General features: G+C 36.5%; 3 protein-coding genes across 5 annotated transcripts; 1 reads left to right on the forward strand and 2 right to left on the reverse strand.

Annotated features, from left to right (window-relative positions):
- Positions 1-763: 763 nt before the first annotated feature.
- On the reverse strand, positions 764-11797 carry ccar2 (cell cycle and apoptosis regulator 2). Of its 3 annotated transcripts, none has more exons than XM_055207434.2 (19): positions 11693-11797; positions 11382-11435; positions 11198-11283; positions 10765-10879; positions 9338-9473; positions 9142-9259; positions 8831-8980; positions 8436-8646; positions 8227-8337; positions 6614-6777; positions 6369-6495; positions 6165-6293; positions 5935-6072; positions 3515-3712; positions 3294-3440; positions 3056-3164; positions 2775-2972; positions 2135-2307; positions 764-2059 (listed from the first exon to the last, which is right to left on the reverse strand). In XM_055207434.2, exons 2-19 carry the CDS (start codon positions 11391-11393, stop codon positions 2012-2014), a joined length of 2370 nt encoding a protein of 789 aa, XP_055063409.2. In that variant the 5' UTR covers positions 11394-11435; positions 11693-11797; the 3' UTR covers positions 764-2011. The 3 variants fall into 3 exon arrangements, with proteins under 3 accessions (XP_055063409.2, XP_073730704.1, XP_055063411.2); XM_073874603.1 differs by having other exon boundaries at positions 11382-11411; positions 11693-11750; XM_055207436.2 differs by lacking the exon at positions 11382-11435 and having other exon boundaries at positions 11693-11794.
- A 171-nt stretch (positions 11798-11968) lies between these two features.
- On the forward strand, positions 11969-17631 carry ddx56 (DEAD (Asp-Glu-Ala-Asp) box helicase 56). The gene is made up of 13 exons (XM_073874604.1): positions 11969-12123; positions 12666-12827; positions 13222-13376; positions 13502-13672; positions 13834-14166; positions 14448-14588; positions 14694-14807; positions 14899-14993; positions 16528-16601; positions 16688-16777; positions 16858-16963; positions 17047-17141; positions 17236-17631. The coding sequence occupies exons 1-13, from the start codon at positions 12067-12069 to the stop codon at positions 17317-17319; spliced, it is 1677 nt and encodes a 558-aa protein (XP_073730705.1). The 5' UTR covers positions 11969-12066; the 3' UTR covers positions 17320-17631.
- Positions 17632-20454: 2823 nt separating this feature from the next.
- Positions 20455-25446, reverse strand: ykt6 (YKT6 v-SNARE homolog (S. cerevisiae)). Its single transcript, XM_055207432.2, has 8 exons — positions 25117-25446; positions 24607-24728; positions 23230-23312; positions 22982-23082; positions 22734-22838; positions 21547-21612; positions 21316-21417; positions 20455-21169 (listed from the first exon to the last, which is right to left on the reverse strand). Exons 2-8 carry the CDS (start codon positions 24708-24710, stop codon positions 21134-21136), a joined length of 597 nt encoding a protein of 198 aa, XP_055063407.1. The 5' UTR covers positions 24711-24728; positions 25117-25446; the 3' UTR covers positions 20455-21133.
- Between the last annotated feature and the right edge of the window lie 311 nt (positions 25447-25757).

The following is a 25757-nucleotide window of genomic DNA, read 5'->3' on the forward strand; positions in this document are numbered from 1 at the left end:
TCAAGTGTTTAATAACAGACATTATTCGATTAGACATTAGACTTTGGTTGAGGTGGGAAATATCCTAAATCCGAGTTGTCTAGAACGCAACATTATTAGTTCAACAATAACTACAGCGAACAAACTAATATTATTATTTATAACATTGTTATTATTTTTACATAACGTTTACATAAAATATTATTATAATTTTTTTTTCATAATGTTTACATAACTATAGCGAACAAGCAAATATTATTATTATTTATAACATTGTTATTATTTTTACATAACGTTTATATAAAATATTATTCTTTATAACAGTTATTATTTTTCATAATGTTTACATAACTATAGCGAACAAACATATATTATTATTATTTATAACATTGTTATTATTTTTACATAACATTTATATAAAATATTATTATAACAGTTATTATTTTTCATAATGTTTACATAACTATAGCGAACAAACAAATATTATTATTATTTATAACATTGTTATTATTTTTACATAACGTTTACATAAAATATTATTATTTATAACATTGTTATTATTTTTACATAATGTTTACATAGTAACTATAGCGAACAAACAAATATTATTATTTATAAGATTGTTATTATTTTTACATAATGTTTACATAATAACTATAGCAAACACACAAACATTATAACTTATAAAATTATTATTTTTACATAACGTTTATATAAAATATAGTTATTTATAACAGTTATTATTTTTCATAATGTTTACATAACTATAGTGAACAAACAAATATTATTATTTATAACCTTGTTATTATTTATTTATAACATTTACATAAAATATTATTACTTGTAACATTGTTGTTATTTTTACATAAACTAATTACAGTTAATGACATGGACGTTAGCCAAGGTGAAATTTCAAATTTTGTGTTCACATAAATATAAAAATGGCAAGAAATGTTGTTTTAGGCGAAAAACATATACATACGTGAAGGAAATATTGGAGGAATTCCCCACAAAAGAATACAATCCATTTCCTAAACAAAATTGTATTTCTATTTGGACTGTGGCTATTAATGTTTCAAAAATAATCATTTTTCAGACATAAGGTTTTAAAATTTATTTGCCATAAATTTGTTACTGAACTTTGACATTTTAGGCGGAAAAAACATGATTTAATTCATAACATGGCATATAATGTGTTGTCAACTTCATTCATGTATCGCTTTAATAATTCCGTTTCTTTAGATTATGGAAGACAATTAAATCCTTTGAATTTTTTCAGAAACAGGCAATCAGAACATATAGAGTCCCTGAGAAAAACACAAAAACATTTAATAATTTTTCCAATTACATCCTAAACAAGATATCTTACGGTTCACAAACCAGCCCAATTTAAATAGTTTCATACCTCCGTTTAAGTTTTTTAACAGTACATTTACTAAATGAGTTTGAACGCGGGGCTCTGCATCAAACTGTTAAAAAATACTAGTGGATTACACAATTCAGCACCTGAATAACTTAACTAGGAGTATCTTTTAGTCTAGATTAAATACTAGACTGTACATATAAAAACACTTAATAGCCCGGGTTCACAGACAAGGCTTAGACTAAGTGACAATGGGTAAAACCGTATGGGATTATATATTTTGTGTCAGCATTTTTGTTTATGAGATTGTCAGTTTCATGGAAGGATCATACTTTGATAGCTGCCTTAAAAAAACAACATAAACTAAATAAATAAAGCACATAATCACACTTTACAAACAACCAAATGATTTTGGATAAAATGTCACAACATACACAAAGCATTTGGTTTGTTAAAAAATAAAAACCGTTTTAAATAGTTCACTAAGTCATGGTTAACCTTTATGACCTAATTTGCATATCTATGTGCACTATAGCAATTTCAATAAAAGACGAGAAGCTTTTACTTAAAGCAAACAAAAAATAGAGACACTAAACTTTCATTTATTTCACAGGTCTGTTCACCGGTCCAAACACAACTGCATTATAATTTAACCAGCGTGCCGGGCATCTACATCTTCTTGTCTTTTGCGTCCTGTGTAGTTGTAAGAGTTGCCGTCTGAAATAAAAAAAAAACATTTATGTAAAAAACAACATCAGCGTCGTAAAACAAAGAGACATCCAAGAACTTCACCTGTTCAACCATTTTCTGCATCTTCTCAATGACACTGATCATCTGGCTGGCGTTTTCTCTTAAACTCTTCTCGTACGTTTTGTTGAGCATCTCGGCTTTCTCCAAATTCCTCTTCATCTCTTCCTGTCTGGTCTGATCCTGCTGATTAGACGACTGCCGCGCCTCTGCTTCCTCTAAATCACAAACATACTATGTAGTGTGCAAGTGTAGGAATCGTGTACTTTTTTGTACCAATTAGTGCACACTGGATAATCAAAGATGTACTTCTTTATACATAATATAAAGCGGGGAAAATAAGTATTTGACACATCAGCATTTTCATCAGTAAGTGGATTTCTAAGTGGGCTATCGACACAAAATTTCCACCAGATGTCGCCATCAAGAAAAATATGGAATTCATACAAAGAAATCAGAACATTTAAGTATACAAGTTGAGTCATAATAAACTGATAAAAATGCTGATGTGTCAAATATTTATTTTCCCCACTGTAATATGCTACAGAAGAGGACAAGTTTGTGACTTTGTGTACATTTTATTTAACATACATGTCATTAAGTTAGTCATTAGGTGGTAGTCTGTCCTTTAGTGCTTAAAATGTAAACTTGGATGCACGTTGTGCTTGTGTTATTTGTCTCTTACCCAGTCTGGAGTGTAGCGTTGCGATTTGTTTCTCTAGTTCACGTTGGGCCGCTCGGCTGCTCTCTAAAGACTGCAGCAGGTTTGGTATGTTAATAACATTTCCTCTGTAGTTCACCACATCTGTGTTTTGACTAACAGAGGAGCGCCGAGCAGAGCCTTTCTCTATGCACGGCTGACCGGGCAACATCTCTTTATTACCTACGAGAAACAGGTATACGTTACAAAAGAGCACACGTGTGTATTGGTCGAATGGGTATCATCCCACAAACACACACACACACCTTTAGCACTGATGCTGTCATCTGCGTGATCCGTGTCTGTCCAGCGACTGCAAAGATTTCTGTAGACACAAACCCCACTGAGCGCTGTCTTTCTGACCAGATCCAGTGCCTGATGATACAATGAGTCTATCAATTATTTAATGTTGTCACTATGCAATATTGTATACTCAGTATGCATACTACTGCAAAAACTCTTTCAAATATAGGATTGGTAAAAAAATCTCAGAATACACCCAACCTGAGCAGGACTGAGATACAGGCCAAGAGACAGGAGGATGTTGAGCAGGTCTTGTTCACGGACACTTCCTGTTAACTGCCGATCGAAGAACGTCCAGGCCAGAAGAACTATGCGAGGAAGTTCTGCAGTCCAGCCCAGCGGACGATCCTAAAACCATAACCAACGAGTGATGTTCAGAGGAGAAACTCTTACATAAAGACGCATTATGATTTGAGTCTTACATTGGAAGTCTGATTGTCTGATGCGCTGCTGGTCTGAGCGTCTCCTCCTCCCGTTTGCTTCTCAGCTGTCTCATCCCTCAATGAGATCTCATCTGTGTCTCCCTGCTCATCCGCCTGTTTTCCTTGTCTCTTCTTTGAGTCCGTCACTCCTTTCTTTTTCGCTTGCTTCTTGCTGTCAGATTTTTTCGCCTCGTCTTCCTGCAGAGACACAAAGCGTGAGACCTCAAAAACAGACTGTACAATTTCAACCTCAATTTTGACCAAATGCGTAGTTACTGCGCTTTGGCTTTGTAGGGCAGAATGGACTGATTATATGATGGATGCTAGGTGTGGGCGGTATAATCAAAAATCCATTTCTTTTTTTTTTACGGTAATGGTATATTCCGATATATATGTTTTTCAGCTTTATGTTTATATTGTTTTTGAAATATGCAAATTTACAGAAATTTGCCACTCACTAATTACCTACTAGCTTTTAACGAAATGCTCACCTCGGTTTTAAAAATATAATAAGTTAAAGTTATTGTTAAAATGAAAATGCACTAAAGATCTTCACAGTTACAGTTATTTATTATGTAGGTTTATAAAGATATAGTATGCATTGTATGTTATATTTACGCATACATTAAATTAAAAATAGGCATGTAAAATGACCAAGTATGAATATGCACAAACCAAACAGAGTAAATGTATAGCGAAAAGACGCGAATAGACGTGAAAAGATGCAAATAGACGCGAAAAGACGCGAATAGATGCAAAAAGATGTAAATAGACGCGAAAAGACGTGAATAGGCGCAATAAGACGCGGAAAGACATGAATAGACGCGAAAAGACTCAAAAAGAGGTGAATAGGCGCGAAAAGACGTGAATAAACGTAAAAAGACAAGAATAGACGCGAAAAGACGTGAATAAACGTAAAAAGACAAGAATAGACGCGAAAAGACGTGAATAGACTCAGAAAATCACAAAAAGACGCGAATAGACGTGAAAAGATGCAAATAGATGCGAAAAGATGTGAATAGACGCGAAAAGACGTGAATAGACGCGAAAAGACATGAATAGACGCGATAAGACGCAGAAAGACGTGAATAGACGCGAAAAGACGTGAATAGACACGAAAAGACGTGAATAGAGGCGATAAGATGCAGAAAGACGTGAAAAGACTCGAATAGACGCAAAAAGACGTGAATAGACGCGAAAAGACATGAATAGACGCGATAAGACGCGGAAAGACATGAATAGACGCGAAAAGACTCGAAAAAAGGTGAATAGGCACGAAAAGACGTGAATAAACGTAAAAAGACAAGAATAGACGCGAAAAGACGTGAATAGACGCAGAAAATCACAAAAAGAGGCGAATAGACGTGAAAAGATGCAAATAGACGCGAAAAGACGTGAATAGACGTGAATAGACGCGAAAAGACGTGAATAGACGCGATAAAACGCAGAAAGTCGTGAATAGACGCGAAAAGACGTGAATAGACACGAAAAGACGTGAATAGAGGCGATAAGACGCAGAAAGACGTGAAAAGACGCGAAAAGACGTGAAAAGACGCGAATAGACGCGAAAAGATGTGAATAGACGCGAAAAGACATGAATAGACGCGATAAGACGCAGAAAGACGTGAAAAGACGCGAAAAAACTCGAAAATAGGTGAATAGGTGCGAAAAGACGTGAATAGACCTAAAAAGACATAAATAAACACGAAAAGACGTGAATAGATGCAGAAAATCACAAAAAGATGTGAATAGACGCAGAAAGATGCGAATAGACACGAAAAGACACAATCTCGCGCATTGCAATGGGAATGACACGAATTGGGTGCCGCATTTGCCCGCGAGAACATGCGCCATTCACATCAAACACATCTTCGCGCAAGTTGAAAATATTCAACTCCAGCAAAAAATTTGCATGACATGAAGTTAAATCCCACGAATAATCTAGACCGAGGTAACGCAATGCTTTGTTTTTGGTGTGTACGTAGCAGTACACTTGCATTTTAACTACTGCGCTTCTTTCTCGTCTTTCTGATCAAAGATGTGTGTACTATGAGCTAACACTGTCAAACTACATCGCTCCAGCTGCACACGTGTCACGAGTTTTGTCTTCAGAAACTTTACGTGCGGGAAGTGCTTGCTCTATTTGGCGGCACAGCTCCATGCGCGTTTCAAGAGACCTCTGCATGCAGTAGACTCAGCTGCATAGAGAGAGCAAGATTTCATAAATTACCCTTTTTATTTGTTATTTCACATTCCTCTGTCGCATTCAATCTAACATGCAGGAGTGCCGAGTTGGCCATACCCACTTATTTACATTGCACAAAATACACAGAAAAAATCTGCCATTTTATTACACGATAACTGAATATACCGCCATAGCACCCAGCCCTGATTGTGATATCATGTACTATGCATTTTACCGTAGATGAACTGCTGTCCTCTTTCTGGGAACCGGGTGGGACACTAGGACCCTGCGGCAGACTCCAGAGACACTGATACAGCTGAAGTCCAAAATCCCTCTGCAGCATCTCGCTGAACAGCTCCACCATCAGACTCACCTGTTATCATCAGCTCATCTTGAATTGTTATACATGCTCCATACTCACGCTAGTATTTGCAACACAGCAGGCTTGTGAATAAAGTTACACACCTCATAGTTGTCTCTCGCCTGAGAGGTCTGTGACTCCAACAATGATGACAGACTCACCACAGACAGATTCAGACCAGCCGCAGGATTAAAAACCAAAGACGGGACGTCAGGAAGAGACGATTCATCATCCTGAATTACAAGAAAACAGCAACGTGAGCTGTTAGATATCTTTGATGTATTATATTTATATTAAACAATCTGTACCTGCTGTTCTTGCTGTAACTGCGTCCACTCTTTCTCTGTCGGCACTAAAGTCCACACATCCGGCAAAAACACCACAACCGTCTCCATTTTGCCTTCAGACAGATATCTTAGCTCGGCCATCCGGTGCCTTTGAAGATAATGTGAAAGAGTTGAACAGACCACATTATACATCTACTTTATGTAAATAAATAGACTTGAAATCAATAGTTTAAATGAAGTAAATGAGGATATAGTAAGAGATTGACCACTGTGTGCAGGCTGACAGGTCCAGGGCGGTCTGATCCCTCACGCAGCGGACCGCGGTGTTGACCAGAGTCTGGCTGTCCTTCCCAGGGTTTGCTCCGTCTACTTTAGGTGACCAGGAGCCTCCTGGGAGCTGCAGTTCTCCTCCGCTGTCAATCAACAAGAACTACACCACACAGAAAAAATAAGATGAGAGAGAAGTCTTTCAAAAACTTATAAGTGGGCTAAGATTGTGTTAAGATAGGGACACCAAACCGATGCCAACTGAGCAGCACAGATCGTAAGCTCGGCTGAAATTCCTGCGTGTTGGGTACGTTTGGGTAAAGTTGCCCAACTATCGTTTCGCTAGATAAGACCCTTATGCCTCATTTCAGATCTTTTAGAGTCCTTTGAAACTGCAATTTAAAACTGCATTAAAGCTGTTAAAGGATTAGTCCATTTTCTTAAAAGAAAAATCCAGATAATTTACTCACCACAATGTCATCAAAAATGTTGATGTCTTTCTTTGTTCAGTCAAGAAGAAATTATGTTTTTTGAGGAAAACATTGCAGGATTTTTCTAATTTTAATGGACTTTAATAGAACCCAACATTTAATACTTAACTCAACACTTAACAGTTTTTTTCAATGGATTTTCAAAGGACTATAAACAATCCCAAACGAGGCATAAGGGTCTTATCTAGCAAAACGAATAACACTTTTAAAGCACAACTTCTCGTCTAGATCTGGTCGTGATGTGCTAGCGTGACCCGACGCAATACGTCACCACGTCAAGAGGTCACAGAAGACGAACGCGAAACTCTGCCCCAGTGTTTACAAGTGTGTTGAAAGAGGACTGTTCCGACATTGTTGTATGTCGTATGATACTAATTAATGTCTTTGTGTCAGTTTATTGTTTAAAATGGTCCGCAAAAATGTGTTTTATATATGTAACACGTGACCTCCCTACGTCACTACGCATTTACGTTAGGTCGCGCTGGACCGGACCTAGACGAGAAGTTGTGCTTTAAAAGTGTATATTTGTTATTTTTCTTGTCAAAAATGACAATCGTTTCGCTAGATAAGACCCTTATGCTTGTTTATAGTCCTTTGAAAATCCGTTGAAAAAAACTGTTAAGTGTTGAGTTAAGTATTAAATGTTGGGTTCTATTAAAGTCCATTAAAATTAGAAAAATCCTGCAATGTTTTCCTTAGAAAACATAATTTCTTCTCGACTGAACAAAGAAAGACATCAACATTTTGGATGACATGGTGGTGAGTAAATTATCTGGATTTTTCTTTTAAGAAAATGGACTAATCCTTTAAGTATTGGGGTCCATTAAAGTCAATTAAAATGAGAAATAAATCCTGGAATGTTTTCCTAAATAAAACATAATTTCTTCTCGACTGAACAAAGAAAGACATCAACATTTTGGATGACATGGTGGTGAGTAAATTATCTGGATTTTTTTTAAGAAAATTGACTAATCCTTTAAAGTCGTCGGCTTGGTGCGTACCTAATTTCAGTTCATTTTTTCCCTATCACACGGCCTCTATAATAAAAGCATTATGTGCATGTTATTTAAAAAGTTGTGACGGCAGTTCAGCTGTTTCAAGCAGATGCTGAACGTTCTTACCTTGAGTAGTGTGGTTGGATGTACAGACTCCTTTTGTGTCTGACCGTCTTTTGATAGTTTACAACACAGTGAATAAAAGTCCTCAAGATGTGGCATTGAAAGTAACAGAACCTGAAAAGGGAACAGAATCACATCATCATCATCATCAGAGTTCATTCAGACACTTTATTAATCAGGAGGAGGGGGTGACGTGCGCGCCTCTCTCGTACCTTCACAGTGAACATGGAATCTGTCGAGTCGCTCGCAACTGTTTCGGTCGCAGGCTGGTGTGACCCCACGTGAAACAGACACGGACCCATCAGACGCAGAGGCTGGTTCGGTGGGAAACTCTCGGTCCAGGACACCTGAAGATGAAAGAGGTTCGAGGGCATCTGGAGATGTGGGTATCTCCGCTGTAGCTCCAGAGGGTCACAGGACTGGCTATAAAAAAATCACGAGGAGACGTTAAACTTCATCATTGATTTTTAAAAATCTTAGGGGTTTGGAAAGACATGAAGGTAAAAACATGTCAAAATTACATTTTTTGCATGAGCTATTTCTTTTAAAAACTTCACGAGGATGAGTTGATGGTTTAGTCTTGGTTTTTAATAGTGCACAGACTTACGTGTCTCTGGAGAAACAGGAGAAAAGAGGATTGCTGTGTGTGATTATAGAGGCGGTCTTTTTGGGCACTTCCTCTTCTGAGACGGCCCTCCATCTTTTTCTCTTCTGGTGGACGGGGTCTGCTCCCCACGGCCCTCCACTGTTGTCATCCCTTTCATGACACAAGACACAACAAAGACACAAGGTTGACAAAACAGTTCTTGAAATCAGGCCTACATACAGTATGCATGTGCACTGCGCAAAGTATTGAAGGATCTTCGGATCTGAGTTTCTTAAAAGCAGTCTGTGAATGTAAAATGGACATATACTCACCAGCGCCCGCCTCTGCGTCCACCCATGACCTCCGAATGTCTCTTTCTCCCCCCGCTCCAGCCTTCAAAAGGGCCGTTCCACAGCATCTGTTGGTGATGGGACATCTGGATCATACCACCTGCATTACGACACGTGGGACATGATCACAACGTCACAGAGAAAAACAAACAGGATCTTGCATCAGTCCGTCACATACCAGGACTTGGCTGCATGCTGGGAATCAGTGGTGGGATTTTGGGAGATTTCAGTAGCGGTTGTGGTTTGTTTCCCAGAATTCCAGGCTTTGGATTTGTTGACATGGACGGCAACAGTGGAGGAGGAGATTTAAAGGGCTGAGAGAAACACAACAATCATACAATCATGATCAACATGAAAGACCCATTTTACATTCACAATGTCATCATTCAGTAAAATAGTTAAAAAAAACACTCTTTGTTCAATATCTGTTCAATATCTCAACAAAAACAGATCAAAACTTTAACAAATTAAATTTTTTTAAACAAAACTTTAACACATTTTAAATCCTAAATCATATCAAAAATAAACTGTAAAACTAAGTATACAGTTTTTAGACTATCATCATACTTTTGAACTGGATTAAATGTATGCAGAGGATTGTTTTCTTGACTGTATTACGTAAGTTACTGTACATATATACTATGTTGTAATTCATATACTAGGGTTGCACTATAAAGAAGACAAAAATGCAATATGCAATAACTAAATGATGTGATATACAATTAGCAATTTTAATAAAAAAAATATAAATATTAAAAAACTTAGAAATTATACATCAACATACATGTTCTACATTGTTTCTGGGAAAAGAAAGCATTCCTGTCTCTGTCATATGAGTCCCTCTGCTTTCTGCATCAACCTAAAGCTTTGACTATACATAACTTATACTTAAATAAGTATTAAAATGATTACCGTCATTGCAAACCATTGCAATACGCATTTTGCACCATGCACATTTGCAATATTTTGGTAATTTCGATATACGCGACCCTGTCACACACAGTACTGTTAATACTTTTTTAAAGGGGCCATGTCACAAATCTTTTTTAAGATGTCAAATAAATCCCCAGAGCACATTTGTGAAGTTTTAGCTCAAAATACCCCATAGATAATTTATTATAGCATGTTAAAATTGACACTTTGTAGGTGTGTGCAAAAATGTGCCGTTTTGGGTGTGTCCTTTTAAATGCAAATGAGCTGATAAAATGCAAACACTGATCACCATAATGGTGATCCCTTATTGAAACTCATTTGGGTGATCAATTATTTCCTCTCTCTCTCTCTCTCTCTCTCTCTCTCTCTCTCTTTCTCTCTGCACTAAATGGCAGTGCTGTGATTGGAAAGTGCAGATTAAGGGGCGGTATTATTATAATAAGAGCATCATAAGAAGAGCCACATTTCAACGACATATTTTTTCATGTGCTTGTAGAAAATGGTTTACCAAAACTAAGTTACTGGGTTGATCTTTTTCACATTTTCTAGGTTGATAGAAGCACTGGGGCCCAATATTGGCACTTAAACATGGAAAAAGTCAGATTTTTATGCCATGGCCCCTTTAACAAATTTATAGAGCAAAGTATTGTAAAAGTGATCAGGCTGTCAAACCTGTCCATTAAGAGTCTGAACTCTCTGAGCCGTCCAGCTGATGGATTTTAATGGGTCTTGAACTGCCTTCACCAGGACTTTCTCACCCACCACCGGCACACGACCCACGACAACACTGTAACACAACCACACCAATATTCACATAATAAACACCTGACACATTTACTGGACGATGAAATCATCCTGTAGCTCAGTTGGTGGAGCGAAACACAAAGGTCTTGGGTTCGATTTTAAGGGAAGGGGATGTCACACAATGAGATCACATTATGAGACATAATTGTCAGCAATCCCAGTGAAAAGTAAATATATATAGGGCATTGGGATGCTCACATCTTGAAAAAGATACTTCATTGAACGCAAGTTACTTTGGATAAATGCGTCTGCCGAATGCATAAATGTAAATGAATGTAAATGTATTATTAGAGACACAAACCTCACTGGGAAATGAACCTCCTTATCCACAATCCCATGATGCTCCTGCATCTGTGTGACCACACCAGTAAACACCCGCTGCCTCATCTGAACACAGCATCATTCAGCATTTACACAACAATACACAAGCAACTGTATCTTTTCATTATTCACAATCAAATATATTATAATCTAATCCTGTATACCTGAGTGTCCATATCAGAATTTCCTTTCTTCTTTGCATGCAAAAACAAAGTATTCTAAATGCATCGAGAGACAGTGTATAAGACAATGTGAAAAACAAATAAAAATCAAATGAATGAAATAGAGTAAATGTTATTCAATGCAAATGCTGATTGCAGTGGTATGTTTGGTGGTGTGCCATGTTTGATATGTAACGTTACTTGTGTGTATGACGCTAGCGACATCTTAAGGCTATATTCCTTTATTATTTAGGTCTGATCTATTTAAATAGATGTTAAATGATGTGATGTGATATTTAAATACACAAACTTACTTGTATTTTGTATCCGTGTTGTGTTTTTCTTCCACGGTGATGCTTTTGTTTGTCGTGTGTCAGTTCATCAAACGGGCAGTTGATGGATCAGCGGCCTCCGTCGGTCAGTTGCTGTAACTACAGGTGAAACGGTTAAACGCCTTAAACCGCGTTTTCTTGTAAATATAACATAAGAGGCCATACAAAACATTAAAACATGGAATAAATGTTTATGTAAAAATACCAAAAGCTTTATTATTCTCCGTAGACTGTAGAATTTGAATGAATTTTATTTGACCTGCAGTTCTCCTCCGGTGCCACAGGTGGCGCTGCTAACGTCAGACCATCCTTTCACTCTCCACTCTGCGAGAGTGCGAGCAAACACACGTGTGAAGATGGAGGAGGACAAGCTGCAGTTTCATGAGATGGGTTTAGATGATCGTTTGTTAAAGGTAAAATAATTTATTATAAACATCTGTCACGTTAGAAATATACGATGACACGGTGCCAGAAGTCTGTTTGTACTGTCTGACTGACCGGTGACTGAATATTATGTACAGTTACGTGTTTCTGTAATAGGAGCACTGTCATGTCTGCGTAGAATAAACCAAGTCACGATATTAAGTTAACTATTTTCATTATTTGGTTTTGCCTTTGTATTTTTTCGGTTAATTTGGTTGGCATCTACGTAAGCAGTTGTTTCACGTGTCACGAGCTATATCATCAAAAAAGATAATGTATTTTGTATTTAGTGAGCGACATGCTACTTTGTTTACTTTGATTGCAATTTTTAACTAAAAGCCCCTAATTACAAAGCCTCGCTTTTATCCAGTCTTGGCAAATATACCAAAATTGTTACATAAAATAAATAAATAAATAAATGGTTGTTTTCCATGATTCATTGTGGCTTGTATGTTATCGTTACTAGTATGTGATCAGTTTCTTCAGGAATATTCATGATTTAATGCTGAGGTTTTGTGTGTGTTTATATCAGGCCCTGGCAGATTTGGGCTGGGCTCAGCCCACTCTTATCCAGGAGAAAGCCATTCCACTGTCACTGGAGGGTAAAGATCTGCTGGCCCGAGCTCGGACCGGTTCAGGAAAAACAGCCGCTTATGCAGTACCACTAATCCAGCGAATCCTCACCTCCAAACAGGTGAAACAGGCTAAATTGGTTTAAGTCATATCTCTTTGGTCGTACCCAATTTGTACCACTTATACCAAGTTACAGATCTGAAACATCAAAGGTCACCGCTGGTATTCCCCAAGGCTCTGTTCTGGGCCCTCTCCTTTTTATAATTTATTTACTCCCCCTTAGACAAATTTTCACCTACAAGGCATATGTTTGAAAGCACATGTATTAATGTTTTATTGTTATTATTATGTCTTGGTATACATTGTACACTGTATTTGTAATGATTTATTATAAGCTGTAAGGTGACCTTGAGTGTCATGAAAGGCACCTATAAATAAATTAAATTATTATTATTATAATAAAATAAAGTGATCTTTATTTGGATGACTTGCTTATAAAGTTTTTACTGTGACAGACGGTTCGTGAACAGGCGGTTCGAGCTCTAGTCCTGGTCCCAACCAAAGAACTTGGCCAGCAGGTCCAGACCATGATCCGACAGCTGACGGCGTACTGCAGCAGAGATGTTCGAGTTGCGGATATTTCCGGCAAAGCGGATCTATCAGCGCAGAAGTGAGTACAGCTATCTTTAACCAAATGCAGTTCAAACATAATAATTCATGAAGTATTTTGTATATCAGACAGATAAACCTGTGCTTAGTTGAAGATGATTCTGAGTGCATGTAAATCCTCTACAGGCCCATTTTAATGGAGAAACCAGACATTGTGGTTGGTACGCCATCTCGGGTTCAGGCTCATGTTAATGCTCAGAACCTGGTGCTGAACTCTTCATTAGAGATGTTAGTCATTGATGAAGCTGATCTGCTCTTCTCTTTTGGATTTGAAGATGACATAAAAAGCCTTCTGTGGTACGTGGCATATAGCTACACTTTGATTTGTTAAAGATGTTGCTTGATATTTTATATCAAATAATAGTAGTCCATACAGACATGATTCATTGTGACTTAAGTGTCAAAATACTTTTTATAAAAGGCAGTTTGACCGTAATTTCTTGTTCACTTTTCTTCAGTCATCTACCCAAGATATACCAGGCCTTCCTCATGTCCGCCACACTGAATGAAGATGTTCAAGCCCTGAAAGAGCTCGTCCTCCATAATCCCGTTACGCTGAAGCTTCAGGGTTCACAGCTGCCGGACGGGTCACAGCTTCAGCAGTACAGTGTGAAATGTGAGGAAGAGGACAAGTTTCTGCTCATCTACACCCTCCTGAAACTCGGCCTGGTGCGAGGAAAGACGCTCATATTTGTCAGCGCTGTGGAGCGATGTTATCGACTCAAACTGTTTCTGGAGCAGTTTAGCATTCCTGCTTGTGTCCTGAACTCTGAACTGCCAGTTCATTCCAGGTGCCAAAAAAGCTTTTATAAAGTCTTTAAAATGTAGAAATTGTTTTCGTTGTTGAAACAAGCAGATAGTAGATGCATACAAATATATTGGCCTCCAATCGCTATTGACAGATGAAAGCAATTTTTCCCATTTTCGGACATCAGCTGATTCTTCAAAATGTAGCTTTAAACAACTTTTTTCTTTGTTGATGTCACCAAGACACTTGAGTGGAGAAACGTTAGTAATGTCAGAATTTACAAATATATTGTAAAGAATGGGTTTAATTTGTATTATTTTCCAGGTGTCACATCATCTCTCAGTTTAATCAGGGTTTCTATGATTACATCATCGCCACAGATGAACACGGACTTGAGGATCCAGCTACAAGTTCCCAGAAATCCCAGGGGAAAGGGAATAAAAAGAAATCGGGAAAAGGCGGAAAGTAAGATTACCTTACTAAAATACTATAACGTTTTATAATTCATTTTAACATGAAGGAAAGTAGCTTTACTTGGTGTGTTGAAGGCGATACATTTTTTCCCCGCAGAGGCAAAGATAAGGAATACGGTGTTTCCAGGGGCATAGACTTCCACAATGTTTCTAATGTCATCAACTTTGATTTCCCAACATCAGTCGACTCTTATATCCACCGTGTTGGCAGGTGAGCACAAATAATATTTGTTATAGATCAGCAAAGAGAAAAGAAGTATTAAGTAAAAGTTCAATCCTGAATTTGTCTGGGTTCTCCTCAGAACGGCTCGTGCGGACAAACCTGGCACTGCTCTGTCCTTCATATCTCACACAGAACTTCTTCTGCTTACAGAAGTGGAGAACGCTCTCATTGGAGGTAAACATTGAAATATATATATGCAAAACATATGACGATTGGTGATATACAATAAATATATCAGTATTTTCTACCAAGTGGAATACACATTTACATGAAAGTCAGTAAACTTTATTAAAACAGCATATGATGACGATGTTTGAAAACATACAACTGCACAACATCCCGTATCCCTGTATGAGGAAAAATACAGAATAATATATAATACTTTATATTACCAAAACGTGATATATAATTCATCACATTTCTAAATATTTTAATGTTCCTGATGTACGGCTGCAACAACTAATCGATAAAACCTGATAATGACATTTGTTGTCAATGAATTTCATCATCGATTAGTTGGTGTGTCATCACATGCTCATGCACCACCGTCAGACAGGTCAAGCTGTTTATTTTTCAATTTTTGTTGGTTTGGTTTTTCACAAAAATTTTATTGAAACACAAATTAATAATCTGTTTTAATGTATCGGGGAAATCAAGGTTTTTATTACTGTAACAATGCATGTATATCACTTTTATATCACAATGGCTTATTTATTTTGTTAATAACAATTAATGTTAATTCTCATCAAGGTCTGAAGTTGAATATTAAAATGAGTTTATTAATATGTGGCAAAATTTCCTCACCAGCACATCCCTGAAGACTAGATACGTTTGTTTGTTTATTTATGTTTTACTATTTAAAGATGTTTTACTATTTAAAAGCTGATCAAACTTTTTTATTTGAGGTTTAAAATATAAAAATCAAAAAAGATTATATTAGTAAAACTCTGTAGTACTTTCAGAAGTACACTTTTACATGTAAATAGATGAGTGAAAGATCTAATTGAATATATTTATGTTTTTATCCGATTAAGCGATTAATCGAAAAGCAATCGCCCGATTAATCGATTATGAAATTATTGTTAGTTGCACTAACGCAGCTAGCCATTCATACAACAAAACCACCATTGGTGACCTTTATAATTTTCACACATTGTTGTGATTATTTAAATTAAATCTTTGTCTTATGTCTGTAGTGCATACAAAAAAATCAATTCCTTACAGATCCTTAAGAATAGCATCCTTCACTTCCCAAAATTTAAAATTGCTGTTTTGGAAATGTATGTTTTTCCTGGCAGTTCATACATACAAGTTTTGCATCTACTAAATTGAATAGCTTTGTAATGTATTGCGTTACACTGTCAGCTAAGGAGCGCCATCTGATACGGTCTCATTTAAACAAGCTCTGCAGCTCCCCCTTGTGTTTTTTAAAGAGATGTGCAATCATTGCGGTGATTATTTAATCCTTGTGACAGCTCTATTCATTACAACAAACTCAACATAGCTGATGAAAGTGTTGATGTATCTTCTGAAAAAATTCCTGTGTGTGAGAAAGATAAAGATATTTTTGCATCAAAAGGTTAAATTATTATTAAAAGTGTTATTAAATGTATAAACAAATCTGTTATCTGGAAATCTGTAAAACAGAAAACAATACTTGACTATTTCACAGCATTAACCACCAAACTTTTTTCTTCTGTATTTGGAGACAACACAGATTGTGTGCTAAAACCATACGGATTTAAAATGGAGGAAATCGAGGCGTTCAGATACAGATGTCGGGTACGACTGTCAGCAGATCGTGTTTAAGTTTAAACTACACTTCAATTTTTTGTTTTATCTGAAGTTAAGTGTTGTAATCCCTGCAGGATGCCATGAGGTCTGTGACGAAACAAGCAGTGAAAGAAGCTCGACTGAAGGAGATCAAACAGGAGCTGTTGAATTCAGAAAAGCTGAAGGTTCGAGGGTCTCTGTTCATAATAAAACTCATTTCTGCTTTCGATTGTTTTTTATATTTAACTGATTTCATCTGTCGCAGACGTACTTCGAAGACAATCCCAGAGATCTCCAGCTGTTACGACACGACAAAGATCTTCACCCCGCTGTTATCAAACCTCACCTGAAAAACGTACCAGATTACCTAAGTAAGGGCGGCTAATCGGGTTTTAAAATATTGGACATCAATGCATTGAAATGTCATTAAATGTTTCTTTTCTGTTTGTTTCAGTTCCAGCTGCGTTGAAAAGTCTCGTCAATCCTCTAAACAGACGAAAACGAAAGCAAAAGCCAAAAGGAGCCACTGTGATGAGAAGCAGCTTTAAAGTAATTAACAAACTATAAAATGTAGCAAAAGATGACTGAAGGTACATAGAAAAGAGATGAAACAAATGCTGTTTGTGTTGTCGTTTGTTTGTAGAAGAACTTCAGAAGCAAAAATCCACTCAAGAGTTTCCGCTACGTGAAGAAGAAACATACAGAGAAGAAAGCCAAGAAATCCTAATGGCAGAAGATTTCCAGGAGCTGACATCAGGCCACAAATTCAAAGAGACATTGAGATAATGTGTACTGAAAAACTAAACGGTGAGATTTTGTAAACAAACAGAAATGAGACCGGTTTGACAAGTATTCAGAGACTGTGAAGATTGTCTGAATCAGACATAAACTCAATATTTCTCTCTCGCTGTATGTGTGAAATACTCTTTATGGATATTGTAATATTGTATCTTTCACCATTACTAAAACAACTGAAAATGCATTGTGTTATGATTTGGGTAATCATTAAAGGGCACCTATTATGTCCGTTTTTACAAGATGTAATATAAAGTCTTTTTCACACAGAAATTATAGGAAATGCGTCCGGGATTGTTGGATTTTTTGGTTCCTTCACACTGCCAATGGGTTCCCACGGGTCTTTGAAATCCTTGAAAGTTTGTGAATCTGGGGGAAATAATTCAAGGCCCTGGCAAGTTTTTGAAAATATTCATACATAGATACAGGTCATTGAAAGTGCTTGAATCTATTTTATGCAACAAAAAAAAAATTATATTATTCCCTGTGTAGTGTAGGATAATATCATAAAACTTCTAGACTTTTTAAGCACACGTGCTAAACTGTTCGCTTTAAATGCTTATATATATCGTCTTTATGTGAATGTTGATTTATACCAAAATGCTTTTTTGCCCAGTTGTGTTTGACACATAAAAACGTCTTGGGTTATGTATATAACTGTTGTTCCATGAGAAGGGAACGAGACGCTGCATCTCCTCTGCCATACTTCCTGCGTCCCTGTAACGCCATCTTTGGCAATATTTCAGATAGCGATATACTTCCTGGCTCCTGTGTCACCCTGTCTTTGTCGTTAAGCCTCACCATTGGTTGAATTTGATATACACATTCAGACGCACTTACCCCTGGAGGCGTCTCCAAAGTGTCACCGCAGTGACGCAGCGCGAGTTCCCTCAAAAGGAAACTGTAACAATGTATCTTAAAAGGTAACACAATGTAACATTGCTCTCACTTAAAATGTGTCCCCACATTTAGACCTTGAATTTGATAGTATTGGACCTGGAAAGTCCTTGAAAGGTCCTTGAATTTGAGGTTAACTAAAGTGTGGGAACCCTGCAATAATTTTCTGGAATCTTTGCGTGCATGCACACAAATACCAACCAACCATAAAGATCCGGTAAAGACATGTGACGTATTTAAAGTCCTGCACTTGGTAGGTTTTTGTGACACACTTGTCCTCACTACGGCGCGTCTTTTTTACACAGAATGCTTTTCGTGAATGTTACGACAATGCTACTAGGTCCTTTTTGTGAGAGGTAACATTTACGGGATGTGTTTATGTGTTTGAGTTCACACCGAAGTCTCTCTGACAATTTTACATGAATTTTCTGTATCCAAAGTTTCTATGTAAATGGTGTTTAAGTCTCATTAAGGTGTGTCCAGAATGTGTCTGTGCAGTTTCAGCTCAAAATCCCCCACAGATTATTTATTATAGCACGTCCAAAATGACCCTATGGGTGGGAGCAAAAACAATTTTAATGCCTGTACCTTTAAATGCAAATGAGCTACAACTCCTCACTACCTTACAAACAGACAGTGAGTGCTTTCGGTTAAAATAGATGTATTTCACGTGTGTAAAGTCTGAGACAATAGTTTCTCATACGGCAGACAACTTGCGGCCATACAGAACTGTTGGTGGCTGTGGGTGGGTCTTTATCAGTGTGACATCACATTGGTAAGAGAATTAAGATGGCATATCTAATGAGACTGCTTTGAAGTGGGCCATTGTGTTCAAACACCTTGTAAAAGTGGACTTTGCATAGTATGAACAGTAATGCGTGTTTTAACGTTTGTTTTCTGATCACTATAAACTGGTAAGATGTGTTAACAATTGAACTGAACATTTTTTATTGTTTTTTTATGAGTAGTTTATAAAGGCTCAGTCTGCATTCAACGCTACAGTTTTTGATCACACAGAAGCTCGGTTTAGACTGTTGATTTAAAAACTGATTGTATGAGAAATATTTTATGAATGCCAAATATTTATTGGCCAACATTGAATTATGTTAGTACATTTAATAAACATAAAGGGGTATACTTTGCATTAAACATCACTAAACACTTTGCCAAGCGAACTGATCCAGTAATGATTTGGCATTAACCAGAGAAAGGCATCAAGATATTTTCCTCTATAAGAATAAGTTAGTAAATGTTCACTTGTACACTACTGAGGGCAGAGAGAAGCTGCCTAAAGTCAATACACATTTACTCATAACACCTGTAAAATACTCTGGTCACACTTTCATCGTCCAATGTAGTACAAAGATTTACACCCAACACTCAATGGAGTGAAACATTTCAACCCACCTCAGATGAAGTACAGTATTATAAAAACTTTAACATTAATGTCTGAACATTTTAAAAGCATGACTTTAAGAAACTGTAGCCTCTGGATTTATATAAAGAGAGACTTGATCATGAAGAAATGAAGCCTGCTAGGGACCAATATGGTTTTTTTATGCATTGTGATATTAAGCACAGTATTGTTATTATTATGCAATTGTTTTAGATGTGCATTTTATTATTTGACATTATATCTGACTGGTGATTGTCATTAGATTCTCAATACGATTAAGATGTGATCTTTTAAGAATGCAGTATATAATAACATGAATACATAATAACATAAATTTCCAGTTAAAATAGGCTTCATTTTCTTTATGAAAACTCGAATATATTTTGATTTTGGAGTGAAATAAAAAATAAAAAGTTTTGGACAGATTTTGTGAAATTTACCCAGACGCTACAGTTACTCACCGTTAAAGTTTTCCAGAAGACAAACATTGACTTTAAATCAGGACTCACAGATCAAATCTTAGTATGTTAGCAGCAAAGCATTGTTAAGACTAAATACAGGATTTGTGAGATCCAGCGAGACTCCCGATAAAAGACAGCAAGCATAAACACAACACAAGAGTCAGGGGACTGATTTCACAACAGACCACACTTTAAATCTCATTATCAAAAGACATAACACCAGCTTTATTCATAATGCATGATTTAATCCAATCGAAATATTGCAGGAATGTTTCATATGTGCATTTACATAAGAAAAAGTAACCAAAGCCGATATGATTCAGATATTTATTTACATTAAGACAAAAACTGTACACAGAACTGTAGAAACATTGAATTTGGTCAGTCACTTACACACTGTGCACAACATTGAAGATTTGCAAAAATCATAGCCACTCCAGTCGTTCAAATCCAAGTGAACACATGAATATTTAACACGTTTACAATTAAAAATAGAAATTCACGCTACAGTTTCACTTTACACTACAAGGCGCTTTAAAATGGCCAAAGCTGAATAATTGAATCTGCAGCATGTTCACTCTTGTCCTACACTTATAAGGCTAATGAACAGTCTCGATATCTGTTTAATATCAACACACTGCTGTCTAAAGTAAGGCACAGCGGGGACATAAACCTCAGGCCCCTCCATGCTTTCTTCAGTCCAGTTTTGAGTTTGACCCTGAGGAACGGCCGAGGGCGCTCACAAGACCCTTCAAGGAACTCAGAAGAAAACAAAGTCCTCAAACAACATCAAAACTGCAAGTGTGGTGCATTATGGGAAATCAGTCCCCTCCCAAGCCTTTTATTGTAAACCGTTGTATCGGTTCTCTCCATGTGTGTGTGTGAATGTGTTTACTATGACTGCTGCACGCCGGACACACCGGCTCAAGAGAAAGAGAGGAAAAATAAGGAAAACAAGAGTAGAGTCCATTCTGAATAGATTTTCATTGCGATCACATGATCTCGCAGCAAGAGTTCTGCTTGCGTGCCTAGAAAATACAAAACACACCGAGTGTTACACACATTTGAACAAGAACCACATCTACTGAAGAACAATATTTCAATATATTTGCTAAGGTGTTTTGGGCTACGCCATTTCATTTGATCATACAGCAGCCATGTCTCAGGTACTGACCGTTTTATAAAAAGCTTTTGATTGATTTCCAAGATGTTCAGACTTCTGCACTAAATCATCCAGTTTTTCTCCTCTCTCCAGGAGAGACTCCATTGTGTTGTGCTAGAGGAAACAGATATTAAATTCAATACAGATGCCATGTTTTAAAAAATTCAAAACAAAATGACATGTATTTTGAAGGTACAGAACAACTCGGTATTACTGTTTTGAAACGTTGATATCACAACTCACCAAAATAATTTTAGTTTCGTCCAGCTCGGCTTGTACTTTAGTCATAGCATCTGCCTCGCGTGGATTCTGCAGATCAAGACATTAAAGGTCAAATAAAATATGAATATATATTTAAAAACTCAAATCTCACTTAAATTAATTTTCTTTGCCTTTACTTCACCATAAAATTTTAATATTAGCCCATATTTTACCCATATCTTACCCTTAAGTCATTTATGCAAACACATTCAGAGTTATATTATTCACTTTTTGGAGCTTTAAAAGTGGGCCACTATCCAATGCCATTATAAAGCTGAAATGACTCAGGATATTATTTTATATAACTCCGAGTCTGTGTTTGGCTAAAATAGGAAAGTCATACACTTTAAGGATTAGTCCTTTTTCTTAAAAAAAAAAATCTAGATACAGTCACCTTTTTCTCACCTCCATGTCATCCAAAATGTTGATGTCTTTCTTTGTTCAGTCGAAAAGGAAATTATGTTTTTTGAGGAAAACATTCCAGGATTTTTTTCATTTTAATGGACCCAAACACTTAACAGTTTTAATGCAGTTTAAAATTGCAGTTTCAAAGGACTCTAACGATCCCAAACGAGGCATAGGGGTCTTATCTAGCGAAACGATTGTCATTTTTGACAAGAAAAATAAAAATATGCATTTTTAAACCACAACTTCTCGTCTATCTCCGGTCCTGTGACGTGCCAGCGCGACCTCCATTAAAGTCTATTAAAATGAGAAAAATCCTGGAATGTTTTCCCCCCAAAAAACACAATTTCTTCTCGAATGAACAAAGAAAAACACCAACATCTTGGATGACATGGTGGTTTTAAGAAAATGACCTAATCCTTTAAGAGTATAGTCTGTTATTTTACGTGTACTCAAACATACCAGCATGGTTGAACACATCGTTTATTTGACTCATACCAGTACATAGATGTTCGACACATGCGCAATGCAACAAAATGCATGCAATGCATCTTATGGGCTAAATAATACATTCTCCTGTAGTCGCATGCGCAACCTACGAGTACAATGTACGTGGGGTTTGAAAAGACGTACACTCTTCTGATGCAGACCCTCAAAACGGGACTATACTTTGGCCTTTAGGATAACTTGAGGGTAAGTACAATATGAGCTCATTTTAATTTTGCGGTAAACTATTACTTTATGTTAACGGGTGTGTAACTCACCTGGTATCGAGCAAGATGACTGTCCAGTGCCGTGTACTGAATAGTGGCAGGAGATCCAGATGGCCAGTCTATACCGCTCACCTGCTTGGAGAACTCATCCAAAACCTTAAGACAATCACAAACCGGTTTTCACTTTTACTTGCTATAATCATCTCACTTATATTTTAACATGAATAATAAATACATTTGAGAAGGCCTAGCATCTGTAATCAGAAAAGATTTTTCTCTGTCCATTAAGGCAAACATACCTTGTCCAGTAAGGTAAAACAGACTCTAGAGGGATATTCATTGTCTGCGATCACAACCCCGCTCAGATTGTCGTTCCGCACGTACACGTGACACAAATACTCTGTGAAAAACAAAACACAAATGTGATTTCTTGGCACAGCTGACTCATTCTGTGCAGTAATTACATAGTAAAGCTAATAACTAGTTCTTCATCCTGCACAAAGTACAATTAAACATCCCAGCTCCAATCAGAGTCATCATCACTGACCTTGTTCTTTAACAGACGCTCGACTTCCTAACGCTGACCGCTCGACAATCAGCGAGCTTGTGAATGTCATGAATTCCTGTACACTGCAAATACATACATACATATTTTACTTCAGCATTATGAAAAATGAAAATTAGCCCATATTTTACTTATCCTCAAGTCATTCTAGGTGTTTATGACTTTCTTCTTTCAGTCAAACACAGTCAGAGTTATATTAAATCATATTTGACTCTTTTCAGCTTTATAATGGCATTAGGGTTGCAAAGCAGCAATTGGAAATATTCCAATATGGGAATTATTTGTAAATTTATATAAAGTATATCATATTCAAACATAAATAAACACTTTGTTTGGTCATAAGCAGACATGCAAGCAAAGTCAATTTTTTTTATTATGTTTTAAAAAGGGAAAGAAAAACTACCCCAAACTTTTGACTTGTAGTGTTATTGTTAAAACATTTTTTTTTATAAATTGTTCTTTGTTTAAATAATGATACTATAATGATATAATGAAATAATGATACTTGCGCTCATTCAAATTCCCAGTTTATTTTCATTAATTCCCCCAAATTTTCAGATATTCCTATTATTTATAACCCACGGGCGTAATTTATAAAGTTTAAAATCGAAAGACATTTAAAAACTGTATGGATTCTTTTTTCATGGGTGGGTACTCCAAAAATGGGGCACTATCCAGTGGCATTACATTCCTATGTTTCTAAGATAATAAAGTATTATTTAATCACAGAGCCAGGATATTATTTAAAGGGGCCATGGCACAAGACTTTTTTAAGATGTCAAATAAATCTTTGGTGTCCCCAGAGTACATATGTGAAGTTTTAGCTCAAAATGCCATATAAATAATTTATTATAGAATGTTAAATTGTCACTTTGTAGGTGTGTGCAAAAATGTGCCGTTTTGGGTGTGAAATTCAAACACTGGTCACAATGATGGTGGTTTGTTGCAATTAAAACTCAATTGTGCTTTTCTCTGCACTAAATGGCAGTGCTGTGATTGGATAGTGCAGATTAAGGGGCGGTATTATTATAATAAGAGCTCCTTATGACATCATAAGAAGAGCCACATTTCAACTACATATTTTTTCATGTGCTTGTAGAAAATGGTTTACCAAAACTAAGTTACTGGGTTGATCTTTTTCACATTTTCTAGGTTGATAGAAGCACTGGGGACCCAATCATAGCACTTAAACATGGAAAAAAGTCAGATTTTCATGCCATGGTCCCTTTAATATAACTCCACTATGTTTGGCTAAAAGAAGAAAATCATATACATCTAGAGGATGACTTGAGGGTATTTACATTTTGGGGTGAACTGTCCCTTTAAGAACAGATTAACAACCAAAGGTTTCAAACCCACCTGGATCTCTGAAAGAAACTGAATGATGACAGATCATACGCTGCTTTAAGCAGGTTGGCTTTCGTTGAACCTTTATACAAGACACTCAGACTGTAAAGCCTCATGATGTTTCTGGACAGGACCTGCAACAATAACACATCATCTGTGAGATAAGATAGATAATGAGATCTAAACCTAACCTTCATCTGGATCTTTAACCACTAATAAGCCTCACCACCCTACATAACAAACAAGGATATGAATGACGTCTGGATAGGATCCTGGATTTGATCATCACAAGAGGTTGGAAAGGAAAGTTTTATTAGTAAATATCTTCTGTTCATTATACTGACGTGTAATTATGATCCTATAAAATATCAACAGGCTGGTCATTAACAGCTGTTTAGCTGTCAAGTTATCCGTAAAATATCACGCTATTAACACAGTCAGTGTCACCATCTCGTTTAAATCATTCATAGTTTTGTAAATATAAAATACTTCTCAATATTTCCAGAAAGTGTCGTTTCTTACCTTCTCTGTGTGAAATAGCCAAAACTGAAGCTAACCCGTTTACAGCTAATCTAATCTAAACAGATCACAATGACTTTACAATTATTCGTTTAAATAGATAAACGTGCCTTTATGGAGCTGTCAGAGAAATTAAAGTATTAATAAATATTTGTTTTAGGAAGTCGTTGTGATCAACTAAAGGAAGAAGACATTTGATGAGCTCACAACTATGCGAGGGATTTTTTCAAGAAACTTGCTAGCTGGCAGAAAGCGGCACTTCAAAATAAAAGTCCCTCCTCCACACCCATAAAGCATACGTAGATAAACTGAAGTGGGCAAAATAAAAGTTGATAATCCATAAACTAAAAATGATGATAAATATATTTTCAACTAAAGGAAGAAGACACTTGATGAGCTCACAACTATGCGATGGATTTTTCGAGAAACTTGCTAGCTGGCAGAAAGCGTTACTTTAAAATAAAAGTCCCTCCTCCACACCCATAAAGCAGACGTAGATAAACTGACGTGGGCAAAATAAAAGTCGATAATCCATAAACTAAAAATCATGATAAATATATTTTCATCATACAGTACATGATATAAATACTAAATATTATTATATTATTTTATGTTATTAATAATTATAACAATTATAACAATTA

The sequence above is a fragment of the Misgurnus anguillicaudatus genome, chromosome 12, assembly GCF_027580225.2.
Source record: "Misgurnus anguillicaudatus chromosome 12, ASM2758022v2, whole genome shotgun sequence".
NCBI classification, from domain to species: domain Eukaryota; kingdom Metazoa; phylum Chordata; class Actinopteri; order Cypriniformes; family Cobitidae; genus Misgurnus; species Misgurnus anguillicaudatus.

What these genes read in the sequence shown, in the direction of transcription:
- ykt6 (XM_055207432.2), bottom strand. Translation starts at nt 24,710, where the DNA reads ATGAGGCTTTACAGTCTGAGTGTCTTGTATAAAGGTTCAACGAAAGCC. An exon ending in AGCGTCTGTTAAAGAACAAG is followed by an intron (nt 23,083 to 23,229) that starts GTCAGTGATGAT and finishes TGTTTTTCACAG; the next exon opens with AGTATTTGTGTCACGTGTAC. An exon ending in GTCATCTTGCTCGATACCAG is followed by an intron (nt 21,613 to 22,733) that starts GTGAGTTACACA and finishes CTTGATCTGCAG; the next exon opens with AATCCACGCGAGGCAGATGC.
- ccar2 (XM_055207434.2), bottom strand. An exon ending in CAGACAATCAGACTTCCAAT is followed by an intron (nt 3,441 to 3,514) that starts GTAAGACTCAAA and finishes TTATGGTTTTAG; the next exon opens with GATCGTCCGCTGGGCTGGAC. An exon ending in TGCAGAAAATGGTTGAACAG is followed by an intron (nt 2,060 to 2,134) that starts GTGAAGTTCTTG and finishes TTTTTATTTCAG; the next exon opens with ACGGCAACTCTTACAACTAC.
- ddx56 (XM_073874604.1), top strand. Translation starts at nt 12,067, where the DNA reads ATGGAGGAGGACAAGCTGCAGTTTCATGAGATGGGTTTAGATGATCGT. An exon ending in CGTTCAGATACAGATGTCGG is followed by an intron (nt 16,602 to 16,687) that starts GTACGACTGTCA and finishes TAATCCCTGCAG; the next exon opens with GATGCCATGAGGTCTGTGAC. An exon ending in AAACGTACCAGATTACCTAA is followed by an intron (nt 16,964 to 17,046) that starts GTAAGGGCGGCT and finishes TGTTTGTTTCAG; the next exon opens with TTCCAGCTGCGTTGAAAAGT.